At 53.6% G+C, this 21,384-nt stretch overlaps 2 protein-coding genes across 6 annotated transcripts in view; one reads left to right on the top strand and one right to left on the bottom strand.

Moving 5' to 3' along the window:
• Window positions 1–3,305: 3,305 nt before the first annotated feature.
• Window positions 3,306–9,165, bottom strand: LOC130544705 (serine/arginine repetitive matrix protein 1-like). The gene is made up of 3 exons (XM_057317767.1): window positions 8,564–9,165; window positions 6,047–6,223; window positions 3,306–5,148 (listed from the first exon to the last, which is right to left on the bottom strand). The coding sequence occupies exons 1-3, from the start codon at window positions 9,163–9,165 to the stop codon at window positions 4,665–4,667; spliced, it is 1,263 nt and encodes a 420-aa protein (XP_057173750.1). The 3' UTR covers window positions 3,306–4,664.
• SLC6A4 (solute carrier family 6 member 4) overlaps window positions 8,544–21,384 on the top strand; it is a 34,972-nt gene continuing 22,131 nt past the window's right edge. The window contains exons 1-2 of one of the 5 annotated variants that reach the window (XM_057318135.1): window positions 8,544–8,816; window positions 20,621–21,075. In XM_057318135.1, coding sequence (XP_057174118.1) covers window positions 20,733–21,075 — 343 coding nt within the window. In that variant the 5' untranslated portion in view covers window positions 8,544–8,816; window positions 20,621–20,732. Of the gene's footprint in view, window positions 8,817–19,176; window positions 19,907–20,620; window positions 21,076–21,384 lie in introns of those variants that run through there. The other 4 variants (XM_026517782.4, XM_044390760.3, XM_026517779.4 and 1 more) reach the window with 4 other exon arrangements.

Below are 21,384 nucleotides of genomic sequence, written 5' to 3'. Positions count from 1 at the left end.
AGACAGAGGCATTGAGAGATTTAGCAGAGCTGAAAAAATTGAATCCTCAGCCAATGGTGGAGACAGCCAGTGCTGAGCAAACCAATTTACGTTGCATAATCCGAATATGGCAGCTCCAGATAGCCAATAAGGGAACTGGGAGCGAAAGGAGGGTAACTGGAGGGTTGAATGTCTGTTAGATCCCCTCCCTACTTTGGGCAGCTGGGTGACTGTCCCACCCCTGCCAATCAAGATTTATTCTCAAGAGAGAAAAACAGTTTGTGGTCTGGAGGTCAGAAACAGAGCTGAGGATGAAAGTACCATCAGAGGATTGAGTATTTGCATTCTGAATGTTCTCTGCCATCTTGTGCTCCTAGAACTCATGCCCGGCAGGGGCTCGCGGTGGCTCAGTCAGGTAAGCGTCCATCAAGAGATGGTTCCAACTCGGGTGGTGATCTCCGGGTCCTCAGATGGAGCCCCATGTCAGGCCCTGCGCTCAGTGCAGTCTGCTTGTCCCTCTCCCTCTGCTCCTCCCCCCTCCCCTGCGCGCTCTCTCTCTCATAAATAAATAAAACTTTAAAAAAAAAGAAAAGAAAAGAACTCTAGCGCCCAGGAGATTGGAAATCTCTGGGGAATCTTGATTAGCCCAAAAGGAAAGACATGAAGAACTATTTTATGGCATAGAGCATTATTCTATGAGACTGGCACAACTGTCGAGGATAGTAAGAGAAAAAATTACATGTAAATCATACCCATAAACATAGATGCAAAAGTCCCAAAACAAATTATAAACCAATTCCACAATATGTAAAAAATAATCTTCATAGCCAAATATTGAATAAAAGCTATTTCTCAAATAAAATTAGGGTCAAGCGGGGAGAGACACCGTGCGTGTGTCTTCTCTGCTGAAGATAAAGGGAAATGGGTCAAAGGTTTAGCCAGAGACCTGAATCGGGGGGCCTTGCTGATATGTGGGGGACTGCTGAGTGCGGGAATAGGAAGGTGTGGCGGGGAGCCCTCTAACTGATACTCTGACCCCTAGAAAGTCCTTGCCGGCCTGGGTGACTCTGGAGACGTGGAGAGTCATGCTGATCTCACGCATCCAAGAAGCCAGGACCCGATAATGCGACGTGCCTTCCGGATGTGGTCACGGCCCCGTGTGCTTGCTCCAGCTTGTCCTTAAAGAGCAGCTTGGTTCTAATTTGCTGCTGGCAGCTCCAGGGCCCTTGCGCTCTAACGAATTCCTTCAGTTGTGCGGTGTGGGCCGGCGTGGCTCTGACCACGGCCACAGTCACTGATTAAGCTGGACTTCGTTAAGTAATTCCAGATAAGCATTCCCGTGCTTAGGACAACTTGTTGGAACCGTTGTTGCCCTTCATGACGCTGACTCTTCCTCCCCGGGGTCTATGATACAATTTGATTGAAAACTAGGAATAAACCAGCCAGAGTTGTTTTGTTTCCCTTTTTTTTTTTAAAGGGAAAGAGAGTAAGGGGGGTGGGGAAGAGGGGTCGAGGGGGGAGGGGAGGGGAGCTGGGGGGTGGGCAGAGGGAGAGGGAGAGAATCTTCAGCACCCTTCATGCCCAGCACGGATCTGGTCCGTCTCACAACCCTGAGATCATGATCTGAGCCAAAACCAGGAGTCAGACGCTTAACCAACTAAGTCACCTGGGCGCCCCTCGTTGCCCTTTTCGAATTCCGCAGTACCGCAAAGGGAAAGGGAGAAAGGGAGGGAGGGAATGTTCAGTTCACACCAGCCGCAGTTACTTGGGAATGGGACCGACCGTGAAGACAGGGGACGCCCCGCACTCCTCTCTCTTGGTACAGCTTGAATGCTAATTGCTCTCTCTTTCGCTTTGCTTACCTTCTAGAAAAGCTGGAGTTCCATAACTCCTCTTGAAGTGGATGGAGGGCTCTTGGGAACCATCTCTCAGGCTGCCCCATGACAGTTTTGTAGTTTTTTGTGGGTTTTTTTTTTTTTTTTTTGGTCTTAGTTTTAAAAATCAGCTGCAGTTCAGAAGAATAGGGCAAAGGAGGCCAGGTGGGCTCCTGGTAGAAAGTACCAGAGTGTGCTTGACTTAGAGTTGTTGGCCTCCCTGCGTCTCCCCTGGCTGGGGACCTTAGAGGTTACCTCGTCCAAACTTGTCCAACACGGTTAAGAAATCTTTGGGGGCGCCTGGGTGGCTCAGTCGTTAAGCGTCTGCCTTCAGCTCAGGGTGTGATCCCAGCGTTCTGGGATCGAGCCCCACATCAGGCTCTTCTGCTGGGAGCCTGCTTCTTCCTCTCCCACTCCCCCTGCTGTGTTCCCTCTCTCGCTGGCTGTCTCTCTCTGTCAAATAAATAAATAAAATCTTAAAAAAAAAAAAAAAAGAAATCCTTGGAGTTTTACTTGGAACATTCAGTGAGCGGAGCCCTCAGCCCCCTCCGTTGTGGCCTCTGCCCACCTCTGCAGACGCAACCTCCTCACTTCCCTTCTTGTTCTCTCCACTCCTGTCAACTCTTCTCTTCCTATTTTGTCCCTCAGACGCACCACACTCGCTCCCACCTCCTTGCCATTCCTCTTCCTAAAGCTCTTCCCTCAGGTCTTTGCATGGCTGGCTTCTTGGGACTCCGGTCGTGGCGCCATGTCAAGGCCCCCCTGAGCACCTTACCTGCACAGCCAGCCTCCCTTCCCCGCTGCCTCCCTTCCACGCCTGTCCCTCTCTGCTGTGCTCAGGGCCTACTTTCTTCACAGCGCTCACCACGCTCTGAAATGCTCCTATTTATATGCTTGTGTGTTTCCCCCAAAGTCGATACTCCCTGTCAGCTCCCCAAGGACGGGGGCTTTGTCTCGCTCACTGCTGTGTTCCCGGGCCGGGCTCACGGTAAATACTGATTGGCTGACTGACTGAAAATGCCCTATATTCTGACAGCTATACGCAATTAAAAGCTTATACATAGATCTGAAGTCTGCTTTCCTATCCAACCTGCTCAACAAGGACAAGCAGCAGGAGAACAAAGTCTCCGTGATCTTCATTTCAGTGCTTCACAGAAAGGTCTAGACTCCATGAAGGTGACTTACTGGAGGAGAGTAGAAACAAGAGGGAAAACCCACAAAGTGTTATGTCACTTTTCTCACTGCTTGTACCTTTCTCCTTTCAAATCAGCCCAGCACCGTGGGGGGGCGCAGGGCATTTGGACCAGATAGGCTGGTTTTGCCACTTGGGGTCTGTGTAACCGTGGACAAGTTCCTGAACCTCTTTGAGCCTCAGTCTCCATACCACTTTTATTGAGAAATCACTATTAAGTGTATTAAATATGAAAACTCACAGCTTGAGAAGGAGGAAAACTGTCATTTATTTTTAAAAACACTTATAGCAAAATACAGCCAAAGAGCCCACACTGCATGTTACCCATAAAGTAGAAAAAGGACAAAAGACAATGTGTAGAACAAGTCTGGTCGATGCTCCATAAATGGTAGCTTTTATTTTATTATTTTTTTAAGAATTTTTATTTATTCATTTGATGGAGAGAGAGACAGCCAGCGAGAGAGGGAACACAGCAGGGGGAGTGGGAGAGAAAGAAGCAGGCTCCCAGCGGAAGAGCCTGACATGGGGCTCGATCCCAGAACGCCGGGATCACGCCCTGAGCCGAAGGCAGACGCTTAACGACTGAGCTACCCAGGCGCCCCTATTTTATTATTTTTTTAAGATCTTATTTATTTATTTATTTGAAAGAGAGAGCACAAGCCGGGGGGGGGGGGCGGGTAGAGGGGCAGAGGCAAAGGGAGAAGGAGAAGCAGGCTCCCCGCTGAGCAGGGGACTCGCTCCCAGGACCCCGGGATCATGACCTGAGCCAAAAGCAGCCACTTAACGGACTGAGCCACACCCCAAATGGTAGCTTTTATTAGTGACCAGTCTCACAGAGCTTCCCCGACACACCCAGTACTGTGCTGGGCCCTCTGTGGTCCAAACAACTCCCTCCTCTCTAGGAGTTTATCATTCTGCTGGGAACGTAAGATGTCTATACGTGAGCCAGTGGGGAAAGAAGGTGGCTTTATATGAGTGAGGTCTTCTAGTAAGTGCCCGACAGCTGCAGAAGCGCTGGAACTGGAGAAGGGAAGAAATGCTGACTGGTTTTAAACTAGCTGCTAGCCACAGTGACCACAGACCTCAGCGAGGGTGGTGGATGAGGGCGCCGGGCTCACCAAGAAGAGACCCAGGGGAGCCCTCCCTATGCACAGAGGCACAAGTTATCCTCAGGTTCCTAGAAGGGAAGAAAAGCCAAAGAGATGGCGAGTGTTTTATAATCTTAAGCCGGCAAAGGAAAACTGGCAGGAGGACCTCAGGGTCTGGAAGCACAAGACAGGCATTATTCTAAGAATAATTCTGGCCCTCTTGAGCCCATCCCCAGCGAAGCCCTCTCGACTCACAGCATCCTCGCTAGGAAATCGGGGCAAATATTTGCCCCCTTCCTAAGGGAACAGACGGTATTACAGTGGCGCTGGGTAACTTGGCCCCATGTGGGAAGGAAACGTGTGAATCACGGGAGGTAGGGCTGCGCCCCTGGGAGTGCCCCCAGGTTCTGCTGTGGGAAGGCTGGGGCTCCCAGGAGGTCTTCCTGCCTTCCGCCTTTCCCTCGGCTTTTTTCTTCCTTCTTTCTTTTCTCCTCCTCCTCCTTGTCCCGCTTCTTCCTCACTTGGCTATACCTAGGTTTCGACACGCATTATCAGCCTTCCCCTGCCCAGCAAACCGGGTAACCCCTGTTCTGTGCTTTGCTTTCGCCCCTCACTTAGCAATCTTGTGACCCTCCCCAAAGGAGCCCAGAGAAACGGCCTCCCTCTCCCCAGCAGCGGTGCGGTACCGTTGTCGCATGCGCCGGGGTTTACCCAGGGCCCTGGTTTTAATGGCACTCGGAGTCCGTCGAGAGCAAAGAGCATTTCGGGGCTGTCCCTGGCCACGCACACGTGCGCGGGGCCTGCGGGTGTCGGGCCGTGGGGCGAGGGGCGGCGCGCACGGAGGAGCGGTGCGCGGGCTCTGCGGACCGGGGGCGCACACACAGGCCCGTGGGGCCCTTCCAGGGGCTCCGGGCTGCTCCCGGCTTCCACGTCTCTGCCAAGGTCGGAGGTGACAAACCAGCTCCCCCGGAAACGTGGCCCCAGCTCCGGGTGTTTACAGGCAGAGGAGGGAATTCTGTAGGAAGGAAGGGAAAATCAGAAATCCGGGTTCAAAGATACTACAGCTAGAGCCCGGGGCCGTCACGGTGGCTGTCGGACCTGGAGGAAGAGGGCTGGTTTGTCCAAGGCAGGGGGCTCCCCAGGAACGGGACCGAAGGGGCCAGGAAAGGTGGCCAAAGCGTCCGCTCAACCCCATGCCTGCCCCAGCCCTGGCCCGTGCCCGCTCCTGGCACTCCCGGTGCGGCTGCCCCTCCAGGCCCTTTCCTCGTTTCTTCTGGATCCAGGACGGGCTGCCGCAGGGGAACGCGGACCCGGCCCTCTGAGGGCATGAGCACCGGCCTCCCAGGGGCGGCAGATCCTGCCCTCGAGGTGCCGGACTCCGCCTGTGGCTAAGCGTGGTGAAGAGTGTTGCCCAAACTGTGTCACCTCCCTGGCAAACCGAGGGGCGGGCTGCTTTGGAAGGGATGGCTCAGGCAGACACTGCCAGGGCTGGGAATGCTGAGGAAAGGCCCAGAAGAAGGGTGGGCCTTGTCTTCCATTATTGTGTTAAACAGAATGGAGGCAGGACAGACGGATGGCCCCAGGACTTCTGGAGGGACAGGTTTGGCCTTATAGGGTTTTTCCTGGTCTGGCTCCACAAGGGAACGGTTTGCTGGGCCTTGAGACACCCAGAACGTGGGTGCCTATGTGTGGTGAGGTCTCTCCCTCTGCAGAGGCTAGAGCTGGTGGAACTGAGAGAAATTATTACTGAACCACGGTCACCCGGCAGGGCTCTTCACCTGGTCACGGTCACCGAGGTTTGGCCAGGTTCGGGGCATCTTCGACAGCCCCATGGCTTTCCTGACCCACCAGCCTAGTCGCTGGGCCTCACAGGTTCTCCTGGTTTCCGACTTCCACCTTCTCCCTGTCTGTACCTTGCGTTCTGAGGACCCCGGTGCCTCCAGCGCCCCTGCTCCCCTGCTGCACCGCAGGATCCTTCTGGAACCGCCGCTTTCCCTGCGCCTCTCCAGCTCCGGGCTCCCTGCTGCTGCCCACGTCCAGCACAGCCCTTCAGCCTGGCTCTGGAGGGCGGGGCTTGTGTCTTCCTCCGCCTGGCATGGAGCAGGTGTCCCGGGCATGAAGGAGCTATGATGGACATGGACAACTGGCCAGGGTGCAGGGCTGCCCTTGCTTGGCAGTAGACAATGACATCCGTCCACTCCCCCCCCCATGTGGATGGAGGATGGGCAGTCAGACCGGGGATCTTCGAGAGGGAGAGAGTCAGCTGCTGGAGATGACTGGGCAGTTGTGGCAATGACAGAGAGGCACGATGGGGAAGGGTTGGCTTTAGGGAGGAGAGAGGGGCTGGATTCGTGGAAGTGAAGGTGGGGCAGCTGAGGCTAAGTGGTGTGTGTAGGGGGGCACCCCCGGGGACAAGACGAAGAGAAAGCACACGTTTAGAGAGAAGATGGACGGTTGGGGGTAACTTTGTGTGGACTCCGCCAGGGAGGCAGTAAGGAGCGAGGGAAGGCTCCAGTCTCCGAGAGCAGTGCCCCCTTAGCCAGGGAGCAAGAGGAGAGAGGACTGGCCTGGGTGGTCCGAGGCCAAAGAGAGAGGATGGGGAAGCCTCCCTCGGGAGGAGAGGTGGGCCATGCACCTGTCAGGCTCTGCACACCCCCGAGCCGTGTGGTGCCCACCATTCATAGGATCCCTATTTTACACACAAGGGACCCAAAGTCTGGACAGGTTGAGCTAAGGGAACTAACCCTGTGTGGGAACAAACCCACACAGACAGTACAGGGTCAGAGCTGAGATTTAACCCAGGCTTGTGGGACCCCCACTTTCTAGGCCAGCACTGCACCAAAGGAGGCAGAACCCACCCAGGAGTGGCTGGGCAGAAACGGGTATTAGGATCTAGAAAGAAGGCCAGGAGTGGCGGGGTCAACAGGTCCGTGAGACTGTGGAGTGGTGTTAAAAAGCCACGTTGGAATCAAGGTGGAGGACAGACTTGGGAAAACCTTAGCCAAGGGCTAAAGTCATCCCCACTGCTCCCACAGCCTGTGCCCCCCCCCCAGTCTCCTCCTCCCTTGGTTCTGCCCTGCCCCCTCCGTGGAGCTGCACCCTACATTTGTGTAGTTCCTTGTTCATACTGCATTTACACATGAGTTTAAGAAGGCCAAACAGAACCTGGGGGCAGCAACTCATTCATCTCAAAGGGGAGGCACCCATGAGGGCCCCTGCCGCCTGGGGATTTGGCCCCGAGATGAAATTCCCAAGCTTGCCCAGGAATCACCAGCCTGGCTTTGCAGCCTCAACTGCCGGCCGGCTCTCCAGAGCTGCCCCCCTCCCTTGCAATCGCCACCCTGACGTCTAGGTGGCGCCAAAGCCTCACACTGATTCCTCCCAGGTTGGGGAGCCCTTGGGCGCCCTGCAGACACCTTCTGAACCCAGCTGAGTGTGTGCCCAGTTCCTCCAAGTACAAAGGGGCTGAAAGCTTGTAATTCCTTTCTTCCTTCTACTTTGCTCCATCCCTGGCCGCCTTTGGGAGGAGGGTGATGGGTTAGTCTGCACCCTCTCATCTCTGCGGCAGGGACAGCCCAAAGCAAGGACTCCATCTGTTCTTTTCAAATGTTAAAAAAAAAAACCCAAAACCCACTACTGAATAGCTAATACAACAAATAACGTGAAATTCATTTTTATACTTAAGTTTTTAAAAACACTATCAAAGCAATATTTTCACCTGGTTCAAAACAATGCGCTTCTGTTGAACCTCTTCAGATAATTAAAATACTGTAGGAACTTCTGGACTCCAGCAAGGCCACAGGCATATCCTCTTGGGCAGCTCACCACCCCGACACTACTCTGATACGGCTTTGAAGTGTGGTTTGTTGACAAAATGAGAAAGAGTTCTTCGTTCATTCATTCTGTCTGCAAGTATATACTGTGAGCCCCCAGGTGTGCACTGCTGGAGGCCTTGGGGACCGCCAGTTACTAGACTTGGTCCCTTCTGGCCAAGCGCGCAGCCCACGGCGGAACCAGATGAACCCCAGGAACGCCAGGGGCTAAGTCCTAGGAAGAAAAACAGAGCAGCATTCCGGGTGGGAGTGATGGGCAGGTGTCAGTGGCCCAGAAAGGTCGCTCTGAACGAGTGATTTTGCGCAGAACACTAAACACGACTTGGGGAGCAATTGGTGGGGGCGGAAATATAGCTGTCGGTTGTGGCGCGGCCCGGTCCCTCGAAAGGTGAGAACGAGCGAGTTGGGATTCGAGGCTCTGCTAGGCTTCTGCCAGCGCCCCCCCTCCCCCCGCCGCCCTGGGCTCTCAGCTTCCTAGAGCACTGTCCCTTCTAGGGAGGGAGGACGCCCCTCACGGCCTCTGGGGCCCCGCCCCCGCCCCCCCCCCGCACGGCGCAGCCCCCCACCCCGCGGCAGCGCCCGGGCGGCCACCCCCACCCTGGGGGGGAACGCGGAGACGCGACCACGCGGAAACGTAAAGTTTCTGAGGCCCAAAGTGACGCAAAAATCCTTAAAGAGCTCTTTGGCGGCGGATATCTAGCGATCAGACCATGTGAGGGAACGAGAGTACAAATACGGCCGCTCGGGCGCCAGCTCCGGCACAGGCAGCGGCGCCCCCGGTGCCTCGAGGGCGCGAGGGTCGCCCCGCCTCGGAGAGCCCCGGACCAGCCTCCCCACGGACTCCGGGCAGGTGGGTCTGCTCGCCGGGCTGCGGATCCGCGCCGCTGCCCGCACCCCATCCGGCGGGGCCTCTCCGGGCGCGGGCGCGGGCGGGCGTGCGCCGCGCGGGGGGCTCCTCGGCGGGAGGACGGGCGGGGACGGGGCGAGCGCCGAGGCGACTGCGGGCGCCGGAGGGCTCCTTTGTCTAGGGCTCGCGGAGGCTGTTCCGATGGCCTGGGGACCAGAGCGAGACCCTGAGAAGACGGGCTGGGGCTAAGCGCTGCCCTGCGCGTGGGGAAAAGTTGCTCTAGTTTCAACTCGCGCCTGCGGTTCGGTCCTCGCTTACCGCCGTGCGCGCAGGTGGCTTTGCGCGAAGGCATGTCTGCAGGGAGGGCTGCTTGACAGAAATGCCCGAGAGCTAGAGAAATCTCTGAACCGACTCTGAAGTGGGACGAGTCTCCGTGCGCCTGGGTGGTTGTCGCTGGCAGAGCCGGTGCGCGCTCAGCCCTCTCACGGGCCATTCAGAATTTATGGGAAACTCCAACTCCAACGCGCTGTTTGACACGGTTCAACTGTGTAACCGTCAATTGCTAAAGAAAATGTGTACATTTAAGTATGTCTTTGAAAACACTCTCCGGAGCTGAAGAACCCAAAGGAGCACGTTTCCTTCTGCACTGGGTCTTTTGCATGAAGGATGTCTTGTTCCGTTGGGGTTCTGAAGAATTTGAGAGGGGTGGAATTTCTAAGAGTCAGACATTACAAACGCTTGTGTGTGTGTATTTTTATGATCAGTTTTGTCCAGAAAAATGAACCAGGTCAGTGGATTATTTATGAGCCTGCTAGCTCTCATCATGGTAAGACTAGATCAAATATTTAATGTGTTTTGCCTTCAGTTACATAGGAAAAACGTCTAAGAAAGCAACATTGGGATTTACGTTTAATGACACGGGCGGGCACTATGGGTGGCATTAGCGTTTGGGTTTTGAGCAGTGGAGGGAAACACACAGCTTTCACTCTGTCCCATTCCTTGCTTTTGCGTGGTGCCACTGATGCCCAAAGGTGGTTTTCCTGCCACAGACTGGGGTGGGGGTGAGGAGAGCCAGGTTCTGATGCGGCTGGTGCAAACTGAGCAAGCCATTTTTGTGCATAGGCTTCTCTTTTTTTCACTGAACTTGAACAAGAGCAGACTGAGGCTGCTTCACGATTAACCGGAAGGCCCCTCAGCACGCCAGTGATCCGTGCGGGCCATTCAGGAATCTAAGAGCAGCACAGATACTTAAACCCATTTCTTCGGGGCTCTTGCTTAAGTAACATATACTAAGGGTGGGCAGAGGGGTGAGGGTGGGGACAGAATGATGTTGAAGTTTTAATGGAATCAGCAAAACCTCAAAAATGTCTCTTTGGGGGATTCTGGGAGTTGTCCGAGAATTTTGATGAAACTCGGAGAAGCATGTCCAAGGGTTTCACGAATGGGCGACGTGGCCGTGGGGTGGGGTGCTTGGCTGGAGACGGTCGTCACCGAGGGCAGGCTTGCAGAATCATCCCCGATGTCCCCTTCCGAAGAGAAACGCAGATGATTCCAGAAATTAAGCCAGTAAGGGGCATTTCCTTCTCCTTCGTAGTCATCAAATGGTTTCATTTGAGAGAACAAAGGCAGGGCTGCCTGAAGAAGTTTAATTTCAATTTGGCTTAATGAATCCATAGGATATGGTCATGATTCGACTTTTTTGAAGAAAGATGCCTGTGTGACCAAAGGGAAAATCATGCAGTCATTTCTCCGTCAGAAGGTACCTCACGCCTTAGTCCTTCCCATCGCAGGTCAGCTGCTCAGCTCTAAGTGAGGGGAAGGGGGGGCCCTGCGTAACATGATGTCTGAGTCCCCGCCGCTCCTTCTGTGACTGTGCCCCTAATCTCTCTGCTTTAAGCAAACACGACTTGAAATGATGCTGCAAAATGCCTGAGTGCTGGGGCTCTACCCAGATGTTGCCATCAAATCAGGGTCCTCTGGGGACCCCAGACACCACTCAAAGGCAGAGGTTTGCACAAGTCACGTCCTGTGCCTCAACCACCCACAGGCAACAGGAGCCTGAGTCCCCCGTCGCCACATCCTCTTTGCAGCTTGCCCAGGGTGTGGTGCGGTGGAAACGGCCTCCGGGCAGTAAGATTTGGGCTGTGCCCCTTTTCTTCCCAGTCACCGAGCCTTTGCCAATCGCTGTGGTCCTCCGAGGTTGTGGTGTTCCACGTAACAGCAACAGGCTTGGGTGTGGAGTCCAAGATCTGATAAATTCCGCACTTCTCCATTCCTGGGGCAAGTGAGACTTACTCACCCTGCTCCTGGGGGGAATTAGTCTCTGGGCTTAACCTTCTAGTACCCTAAGGAAAGAAAACGGTCATCTTTCTAGGAGGAACCCAGGTGGAAAATAGATGACAGTGGCCTGTAGGAGACACCTGGCAGAGGTGATTTTCCCTGAGCAGAGGGTGACCTGCTTCTCTAGGGTGGGCACAAGACCCACCAGAGGCTGACACAGCCCCCGTCTTTCTAGGCACCGCTCATCGTACTGACTTGGGCCCATTTTCGGAAACGATCTCTGAGTAACGGCTCTGTGCAGGGGCACCCCTCCGCCTGACCGGGGCTGGCTGTCAGGGCATGGGCGGATGAATGCTCATTTACCGGATGTCGATAACATGTTTTTAGACCAAGGGAGTGTGCGCCCAGCCCCGTGTCTATGTGGTGACGAAATGTGTAGAGATGAGGCCAGCACGAGGCAGTTTGCCTGATTTTCTCCTTTCCTTGGGCTCCCCTGGAAGCTGGCAGCAGCTCCCTGGCTCCCACCCAACCTTGGACCAATGGTACTTGTTAGTGGGTATTTAAGCCAAAGGCTTTTTTTTTAAAAGATTTTATTTATTTGAGGGGCTCCTGGGTGGCACAGCGGTTAAGCGTCTGCCTTCGGCTCAGGGCGTGATCCCGGCGTTATGGGATCGAGCCCCACATCAGGCTCCTCTGCTATGAGCCTGCTTCTTCCTCTCCCACTCCCCCTGCTTGCGTTCCCTCTCTCGCTGGCTGTCTCTATCTCTGTCGAATAAATAAATAAAATCTTTATTAAAAAAAAAGATTTTATTTATTTGAGAGAGAGAGATATCACAAGCAGGGGAGGGGCAGAGGGAGAAGCAGACTCCTCACTGAGCAGGGAACCAGATGCGGGGTCGATCCCAGAACCCCGGGATCATGACCCAAGCCAAAGGCAGACACTTAACCAACTGAGCCACCCAGGAGCCCCGAGGCTTTTTACTTTTAATTAATTTATTTGATTTGATTTTTAAGATCTTATTTCTAAGTAATCCCTACACCCAATGTGGGGCTCGAACTCCCAACCTTGAGATCAAGAGTCACATGCTCCACTGACTGAGCCAGCCAGGTGCCCGTAAACCATAGGCTTTTTAAAAGCTGGGACTGGATATCCCTTCAGCAATCCCCGAATCCCCCTGGACTGCAGAGCGAGAGATGAACCCCAGCAGTGTGGAGACATGGAGGTCATGTCCCAGAACCAGCCCGGTGGCCAGGGCCTCCAGGCACTGACAAGTGGGAGATGGCATGGGGAAGGAATCCTGGGATCCTGAGGTCCAGCTCTTTATGCCGTTATTTGAGGTAGGGAGGGAAGAAGTGGGGTGGGGGCGGGGGGGGAGGTGGCGACAAGGCCAAGTGGCGGATCTGGGAGAGCCCAGAGCTGGAGGCTGGGAGGCGGGCTGGATTAGAGGGAGCGAGTCAGCCGGCCTGTGCCTTCTTGTGTTTTTGTGTCATTTTTTCTGGGCACATTCAAAGAAAAAAGAACACTTTATTTCCATTACTACCGAGCTGCTGAATGAAGATAAAATAAACACATTTTTTTTTCTGTAACTAAGGGACTCCCTCGACAGTAGGAAGGGGCAGAGCTGGAAGGGCTCCAAGTCCCCTGTGGTTTACTGCAATTCATGCGTGGCCATGGTCGTGGCCGTGAGGGCTCAGCCAGGCCTGGGACTTGAATTTCCTGCACCTCTGTTCTTCCCTCTCCCTGGGTGTGTTGTTTTTAAACCCTAATCAAGCTAGCTGGCTCTTTTCCTTGTTTCAGAGGAAAGGAGCTGGGCCGGAGGAAAGGGGAGGGAGGCCCTGCCCCGAGAGAGGAGAGAGGAGAAAGGAGATATGCTATTCTGGGCGAGCCCCGGGCCGCAGGGACGTCTGACTGACTGGAGGTTTCCCAGTGCTCCTAAGACTAGAATGATTTTCCTCCCCCCAGTTTTTTCTTTTAAAACATTTCAACTGAAAAGTCAGAGAAAGGGTCCGGTGAACCTTCCCTCAGAGCCACCAGTCATTACCATGTTGTCATGTTTGTGTGTGCACTGGCTCTAATTTTTGCAAATGTAATATATATAGTTTGATCCATTCTGTATAATATGTGCAACATAATTCATGTAACAGGGATACAATCTATATATAATACAATTTTTTGTTGAACTTCCGAGAGTTTGCGGACATGTAAATACTTCACCTCTTCTCTCCTAAGAACGAGGACATTCACCTACATAAGCAGAGCCCCATTATTATCACATTTGGGACACAGTTTGAGAAACTATTATCAAATATACAAATATCACAGTCTTTACTTCAATTTCCCCCACTCTCTCAATGGTGTCCTCTGTAGCATAGAGGGTTACTTCTGGAGACCGCGGACGCCCAGGGGCCGGAAACCACCTCTTGCCCTCACCTCTGTGCCTCTGAGGCCTGGATCATCATTACTGTGTAACGATGAACTGATTGTCATGAATGTCCCCAAACTGCGTGTGTCACACATGGTAGAGCACATTTCAGAACTTCTCAACCTAAGAGTAGAGGTCCCTTCAAGCAACAGTCCCTAAATTATAAGCATCTTGTGGCCTCCGTGGCCGCAGGCACTCTGCGGCTTGATGACCTCAGGCTTCAGCTCAGCTCCCTGCCCCACCGGAGAAACAGGCCCAGCTTCCCCTTTCCCCTTGCCTCCAGCACTCCCATCGTACTTAATTCCACTTCAAATCCCTTTCTCCCCCTTCCTACTTCTCTCTGTTTTGCTCAGCTGCCACAGATAAATCCACTGTCACTTCCTAACACCCTCTCCCCGGGGAGGGGGAGGGGCTGGGGCCTGTGTCCGCCCCCCCCCCCCCCGTCTCCCCCTCTTGGCTCCATTTGTGGGTCTAATCATGTCTGTTTTACACAAAAGTAGTTTTCACGATATACGCCGTATTAAAGAAGAGAACATCTGTGTTTGGAAATGCTGCCACGTTTTCCGATCTTGATTTCTATTTATGGCATGAATTGCATTACGACAACAATAAAGGAGGGTTTCAAAGGTGTAAGTGACCCTCCTCATCCCGCCTGACCTAACGCATCAACCGTTTGAGTTTCCCGAGTCCTTTCCTGGCCGTGTCCACACAGAAACACAGAGGCTGCAGTTTCGTTTTCAGCAAAACGTTGTGAGTTGTGGGTTTATCACACTGTGGTTCAATGTAATAACAAGTGTGTGTCCTCACCTTCTCCGGCTCTCGGGGGCCTGAGAGGCTCCCCACTTCCTGTCCTCTCCTGAAACTTCGTTTTTCTCAAGAACCAGAAAGAGCGTTAGGCTAGAGAAAGGACGGACGATAGATGCCTCCCAATCAGCCTCATTGTCCCCGTACCCCCTTTCGTCATACCTCACAACGCCGTGTCCCACAGCCCACATTTTAGATGTTTCCCTATTTTCCAGGCAAACTAGGATTCTGTAAGCTGGTGTGGGAGGCTGACTGCCGTTTACAAGATTGATTTCGGTAGGTAGAAAATACATTCCACGTTCCAAACGAGCAACTCACAAATGAACGTTGGAGCACAGACCGCCGATGGGTGTGCCTGCTGGTACTTGTTTCAGTCTAAAAGCACAACCCGGACTCTTCTTTAATCCCAGACATGTCCGTCTTTTCTAGTCCATAGTCCATGAAAATGTTGTGACATTTCTCCCTTCCCCCCACCCCCACCAAGATGCACAGACATCTTCCCAAAGAGTGAGGGGTGGGGAGGGGCCCCTGAGAATGGGACCCCGGGGACGAAAGGGTAGTGCCTCGCCTGAGGCTCAAAACTGCCAGGAGAGCGGCTGGGGCTCCCTGGGCCCTGCACCCAGGGAACCCGAAATAGGACCTCCGTGCTGGCAGCTGTGCAAGTATGTGAGCCCAGGGATATATGAGCCATGGCCCCTGCTGCCAGGGCATCCAGAGCAAACAGACATAAAAGGGTAACTAATAATACGCAATAATCAGTGATGAATGACATATTAGTAATCGTACAGAGTAGAGAGAGGTCATCTTGGGCTGGGGTGAGTGAAGCTTCGTGGAGGGGGGTGGGTGGAAACTTAAGCCAGGCCTCGAAGGACACGGGATAATTTGGGGCAGCAACGGCGTGGGGTAGGGATACACTTGGGTGCGCTCGGTGGCCCACCTGCCCCTGATGACCTGGGGCGCCTGTTAAGCATGCAGCACCCACATGGATCTCTGGGACAGCAGCCCAGGAATCTGCCGGTTACAGCTTTCCCAGTGACCCCAAGGAGAGGAGCTGGTTGAGAGGAACCAGCACAGTCAGGGAGGGCCCGTGGAAGGGGGTGGAGTCGCTTTGCTTCTGGGCCCCGTCCCCCTGACTGGCGTGTAAGCCCGACGGCGGGATGGGCTGCGCACGTGTGGTGGCCCACTGGCCATTGACTCCCTGTCATTTATTGAAGGTTTCCACGTGCTAGCCACTGAGGGAAGCATCCGTCACACCTCATTGCCCACCTCAGCTCTAGGAAGCAGGGGTGTTAATGGTCTGGTTCTACACGCCAGGAAGTGAAAGCTCAGAGAGCCTAAGCAACCTGCCCAAAGTCACATAGCCAGTCGGCGGCGGGTCAGGGGTTCCAGGGCAGATGAGTGAGCCACGAGGTGTGGGCACGACAGCAGCTACATGATGCCTCCGGAAGGTGGTTGGTCTAGGCTCAGCCGGCCACGTTCACTAGAGAAGGGCTATCTAGGCCGACTTAGGCCAAACCCATTTCTTTTTATTGACGTCAAGATAAATAATCCGTTGTATATTTGCCCAGCCTCTGGGGCGATGTCAACCACACCACACACGGCTCATCCTCTGTATTCTACACTCTGTGTGCAGAGAAGTTCGAAGATCCCCTCTCCCAGGCAGGGAAAGTTCTGGACAGAGACCCTTGTCCTTTCTCATCATAACTGCCCCAGCGGCCCTAAGGATTATAAACTGTTTAATCCCTCTCCAAAAACCTGAACTGTCCGACCATCTCACACAAAGAATCCTTTGGTTGGGAAAATGGTGTTCATTTCTACCCCTTGTGTCCAAAAACAGACGGATTTCCCCTGCCCTCCCCATTCACACGGTGAAGTCTGTTTTGTTTGAAAGGTGAGTCCCTCTGGGTCCACGTACAAACCACTGTCTTACGCTGCGGGCCACGGTGAGTCAGAACCACTCACATCCCGGCTCCTTCGGGAGAAGCTGAGCAACAGGGACAAAGGAAGTCTTGTCGACTCTGAAGGCACCCTGGGGCTACAAGTGTGAGCTGCAGAAACGTGCTGCGTCAGGCCGGCCGAAAACTCCGTTTACGATGGGATGTGCAACGGGCATCTCGAGCACCACCTGCCCCTCCTTCCTTCAGCATAAGGACTGTGTTCCCACAGTCGGAGCTTGGCCTTGCGCCAGGAACTCCATGCGGGCAGGACGGCGCCTGACTTGCCTCCGAGAGCCTGGCACGTAGTAGGTATACGGAATGTCTTTGCAGAATTGGCATTGCTGCGTGGCGGGGGCCGGGCTCAGGGCTCCCCATCAGTGGACACCAGAGCTTTGTCATCGCTCTCGCCCCCCACCCCGGCCGCGGGGGGGCGGGTGTTGGGAACTCCAGACTCCCTCTCGGAAGAGAGAAGGCGAACTGCCACTTGGCCATAGGACCTATAATTAATCTGTTCCCCGTGATACACCCATTGTTCGTGCTGGGTTTGCTGCGGTTTTTGAAAATGAAAACTGAGTGTCCTGAGAAATGAACTCACTTTGATCTCAACAAGTGAAGTCAAAGTACAAACTTTCTATAGTGTTTCTGCTTAGAGCGTGCTGACGGACGTCAAACAGACAAGTCGGGTCACGGACATTTCCAAAGGTCTGGGTGGTTTCATGACTAATCGCTGTAATTACATGCTTGTTCCGATACTGGTTCCCCTGGCTACAGAGAGAGTTTGTGGGACGAGAAATGGAGATTTGATCAGAAGAAGTTTAAATAGAAACAATCCTTTCTCCTGGGGTGGGGGAGGGGAGCGGAGGGACTTAGCCCACCCCCTGGGCTGAGAGGAAGCAGGAGCGAGAACAGAAGCGGGCTGGCAGCGCCCCTCCCCCCCCCCCCCCCGCCAGACACCACCGTGCTGCTGCCCATGTGTGGAGATGCGGGGGTGAGGGTCCCACGTGTCAGGCTGTCATCCCAGCGAGCAGCAGGGTGATGTGGCACCACCCCCAGCCTCTCACCCGCTCAGCCTGGTGCAAGAGCCCATGTTCAAGGTGCAAAGGAAGGTTTCTGGGGCTTTCTCTGGCCATGGAGAAACTCAAACGCTGCCTGGAGGAGGTCACACTGTAATATTGACCTCGTTTGCAATCTTCACCCAGCGGGATAAAAATATCTTTTTAAAAAAGAAAGCTTTTAAGAGAACATTCTTAGAAGCCAATTTTCTTAACTCTTACTTCTATATTCCCGGAGCAGCCTGCTCTCAACTGTGACCTGCTGGTCTCAGGAGAAAAGGTGGCCGTTGCTCTGTAAAATCAGAAAAGCAGGAAAGGAGAGTGGGAGCCACGGGCAGCGTCCCGCCAGCAGAAGGGGGTCCAGGCCAGGCCGTCGTCGTCTCCTGGCCAACTGGATGAGTCACCAGGAGGACCTTTCTTCCAACTGGGAGAGGCAGAAAAAAAGGAGATGTGCGCCTCCTGCCCGTTTGGTGGCTTTGGGTGGCTGTCACTTACGTTTGTACCCCAGGGTCTGTGATCAGGAGTGCTAGAGCCCGGAGCTGGCTGGAGAGAGGCCAGCCTGAAGTCATGAGTCAGCCAAGGAGCCTTCTTAACAGGCTTTCTTAGGACGTGGGCCATTTCAGCCTGTTGATGCAATTAAAAAAAAAAAAAGTACTGGGGGATATTTCAGGAAACAAGGTCTTTGTAATGCTCAGAAGAAAAATAGAGACGTGCGCATTATTCTTCCAGGAGCCGCTCGGGACAGGTGCCAAGAGATCAAGATCAGTTGCCTTAGGGGACGAACCCCTGAAGATACTGAAGAACATACATTGCCCCAAAAAGTTCACCGACACACACACACGTTTTCCAGCTTCCCTGCAGGACGCCCCAAGGGAGAAAGTACAGGAATCCTAGAACAACTCACTAGACCCCAGCGTGAGGAAGGTGATAGCGTCACTAGAATGGCTAAGTGTTTGCTCCCCCAACCACGATGTTCTTTGGAGGTGGGTGACGTGCCCCTCCCATGGACGTGGGGGATGTGCCAGAGAAAGACTGGAGGGTACAGCTGCTCTTTGAGCTGCAGTGTTTCGTGTTGTTTTTTAAGTCATCTCTACACCTCACCTGGGACTCGAACTCACGTCTCGGAGATCAAGAGTCGTGCGCTCCACCCACTGAGCGGGCAGGACGCCCCTGAGCTGCACTTTCAATGAGAGCAACAAGGTGGTGTCCGGATAGGAAGAAGTGCCTGCAGAAAACTCGGGGTAGAATTTTGAAGGTGGAGAAAGAAAGGTGGGGGAGGAGGAACCTTGGTCAAGGGCAGGCTCTGCCCGTTGGGTGCCATCGGGCTGCCCGTGGTAAAGCTCTTTATCTCTGTCATCTGGCCTTCAAGTTCGTCAGTGTTTAAGGTGGAGAACACGCCGTTGATAGAGGCCAAAGGGAAGGGCAGAGGCCTTCTTCAAACAACACAGTCAGAGACCACAAAGTGCCGGCTTAATTCAGCTGTGTATTTACCTACACTGACACTGCATCATCTCTCGAAAAAATTATGAACTTTAAAAAAATCCCTCGGCCTGGTACATGGTTACTTACGGTGAATGAGAGAAAGGGGGGTTAATCTGAAAAGTCCACGGGCGGGGACTGGGAGAGACTGGAGAGCGGCATAGAGACCAGCACAGTGGGGTTTTATCTAGATCACTCTTCATCAGAAATTCATGTTCTTCTCTGAGTGGTGTTTGCATCCTTGAGCCCGGGGTAGGGTCAGGGGTCGGGCCAAGCAGCTGGGTAGCGTAGAACCCAGGACGTCCACCCCGGCCCCTTACTTACACACCATAGACCCAAAGAGCTGGTCTCTCTCTTGTTGCTGTAATATTTTCGGCAGCAATCAATCCCTTTTAAATTTTCATTTTCTACTTCACAGAAAAAAGAACCCAACGAACACAGAGCTCTAATAACTTGCATCCCCTCGTGTTCATTTCTCATCCTTGCCCAAATTCGTGTACATAATCATCGGTGTGAACCTATTTGTGGTCTCATTTTTCGCTGCATTTTTATCTTCACCCTTGACGTGTGGATAGTTAAGATCTAATCAATGAAAGCCCCAAAGAGGTAGGAGACAGACAGTGCCATTATTTTAGCTATCCATTTCTAGCCGTCCTCCCACTGTGGGATTTGAAGGGGTAATATCAGATCTTTGCCATTGTGAATAGTGACAGCAGTCATCCCTAGACATCTCGACCTGAGCTAAGCAGAAACTCCCAGACTATTTCAAGAGCTTGAAAAGTTCAGGCCCAGATGAAATGAAGTTAGCTGGAAGGTCTTGGCTCCTTACTACTTTATAACAGGCCACAGGTTTAAAGTCCAAGAGGGCTTGGATTTCTGCCCCACGTTTGACGTGTGAGGCCTCGGTCCAGATTGCTGCGCTGACTTCCCCACACCGAGGCCCCGGCTAGCCCTCCCCACCAGACTGCGTGGGGACGGGGACACCGGCCATGCTGACGTCTGGAACCCGCATGCCCTTCTCCCCGGCTCTTCTGGCTTTCCCCGCCGGCCCACTGTAGCCGCCTAACAGGTAGATCCCCTGCCTCAGGACTTGCTGGGAGAGGCAGGCAGAACGCACGGTGAGCAGCAGGGCCCTTCCAAGCCCGGGCGGTCTTGCAGGGGCACACTGCGAACACAGCTCGGCGAAGCACAGATGGACTGGACACAGCCAGAAGCAGCTGGAATCTCGAAGGGCTGGGCCACAGGAAGAGGGGAAAAGTCCACAGCTAAGGCGCGAGGGGTGCCTTTGCTCTTGTCCTTTTAAAGTTATACCTATAATTTCTGTAAAATACGCGGCATGCTCAGCTTAAACGGTTTTAGGGTTGTCCTCGTTTATTTGCAGGCAGCGACTGCTTCTTTCTTTGTGTTTCTTTTCCCAGCACAGCATCCAGGACAAGGTAAGAGCTCTGCAGAGCTTTGGCGAAGCAAGCCGTCTTCTTACCTTCTTCTGAGGGACTGGTAAGCTCCAGGATGCAATTCCAGTCCCGCAGATGAAGTCAGTACTCTGTTCTTAGAGCCGATGCAAGACCTGGTGGTTTGCTGTCTGGTCTGGTTTGTTTTGTTGGTCTGGTTTTTTTCCTTTTGAGATGACTTGATTGTGACTTGATACCGTGTCTAGGTTGAAAGCTGTAGTTGATTTTATTGACGGCCGTATAGCAAACAGGATGTTTCACGACTGACAGATGCATTTGTAATCCCATTAATTCATGTCATTTACGATGTCCGGTGAGTTAATACCAAAGACAGTGGAATGCATAATTCTGTTCTCCCTTTGCTGTGTGCCTTTCCAACAGAGCTCTCAATCCCATTGATACAAAGCTCCGAGGAGATCCACAGAGCTGAGCGCAGAGAAGTCGGCTCGGGTCCTCAGCAGATGGGTGTCACTGTCATCTCCTAGCCAACAGGATGGAGACCACGCCCTTAAATTCCCAGAAGGAGCAGTCGGTGTGTAAGGATAAAGAAGATTGTCAGGAAAATGGAGTTCTGCAGAAGGGTGTCCCTGTCCCCGAGGATAAGGTGGAGTCTGGCCACATCTCCAACGGGTACTCAGCGGTGCCGAGCCCGGGTGCCGGAGATGACACTCGGCACTCCATTCCGGCTGCCACCACCGCGCTGGTGGCCGAGGTTCATGAAGGGGACCGGGAGACGTGGGGCAAGAAGATGGATTTCCTCCTCTCCGTCATTGGCTATGCCGTGGACCTGGGCAACGTCTGGCGCTTTCCCTACATATGTTACCAGAATGGAGGGGGTCAGTATCACGGGCCACAAGCGGAGGCTCTGACCCGGGGATGGTCTGCAGGTCATGTCTTCTCTGTCTTGGGTAACTGATGAGTCTGGGGGCATGATTGCTTAGACTCTCAAGCTGGTCCCAAACACAGTCAGCATGTCTGAGGCTCCCTGGGTTATGAAGTTGGATAAAAGCTCTCCCAAACCTGACCTCGCCAGATTTTCAGCATCCTTAGTGCCTCATGTGTGGGAGAGCCCCCTCCTCATCCCTGCATTACCCAAGCTCCACCGTCACAGCGAGATGTGAGAATAGCCGTCCGCGCTGTGCAGG

The sequence above is a fragment of the Ursus arctos genome, unplaced genomic scaffold, assembly GCF_023065955.2.
Source record: "Ursus arctos isolate Adak ecotype North America unplaced genomic scaffold, UrsArc2.0 scaffold_24, whole genome shotgun sequence".
In the NCBI taxonomy this organism is placed as follows: Eukaryota; Metazoa; Chordata; class Mammalia; order Carnivora; family Ursidae; genus Ursus; species Ursus arctos.
This window is presented reverse-complemented; position numbering and strand designations above follow the sequence as displayed.

Excerpts from the sequence above, each read along its gene's own strand:
- LOC130544705 (XM_057317767.1), bottom strand. The coding sequence starts at position 9,165 with ATGCCTTCGCGCAAAGCCACCTGCGCGCACGGCGGTAAGCGAGGACCG. Across the intron at positions 6,224-8,563 it reads TCTCCGCGTTCCCCCCCAGG|GCGGAGGAAGACACAAGCCC; the intron begins GTGGGGGTGGCC and ends GCTCCATGCCAG. Across the intron at positions 5,149-6,046 it reads CGGGGTCCTCAGAACGCAAG|AATTCCCTCCTCTGCCTGTA; the intron begins GTACAGACAGGG and ends TCCTTCCTACAG.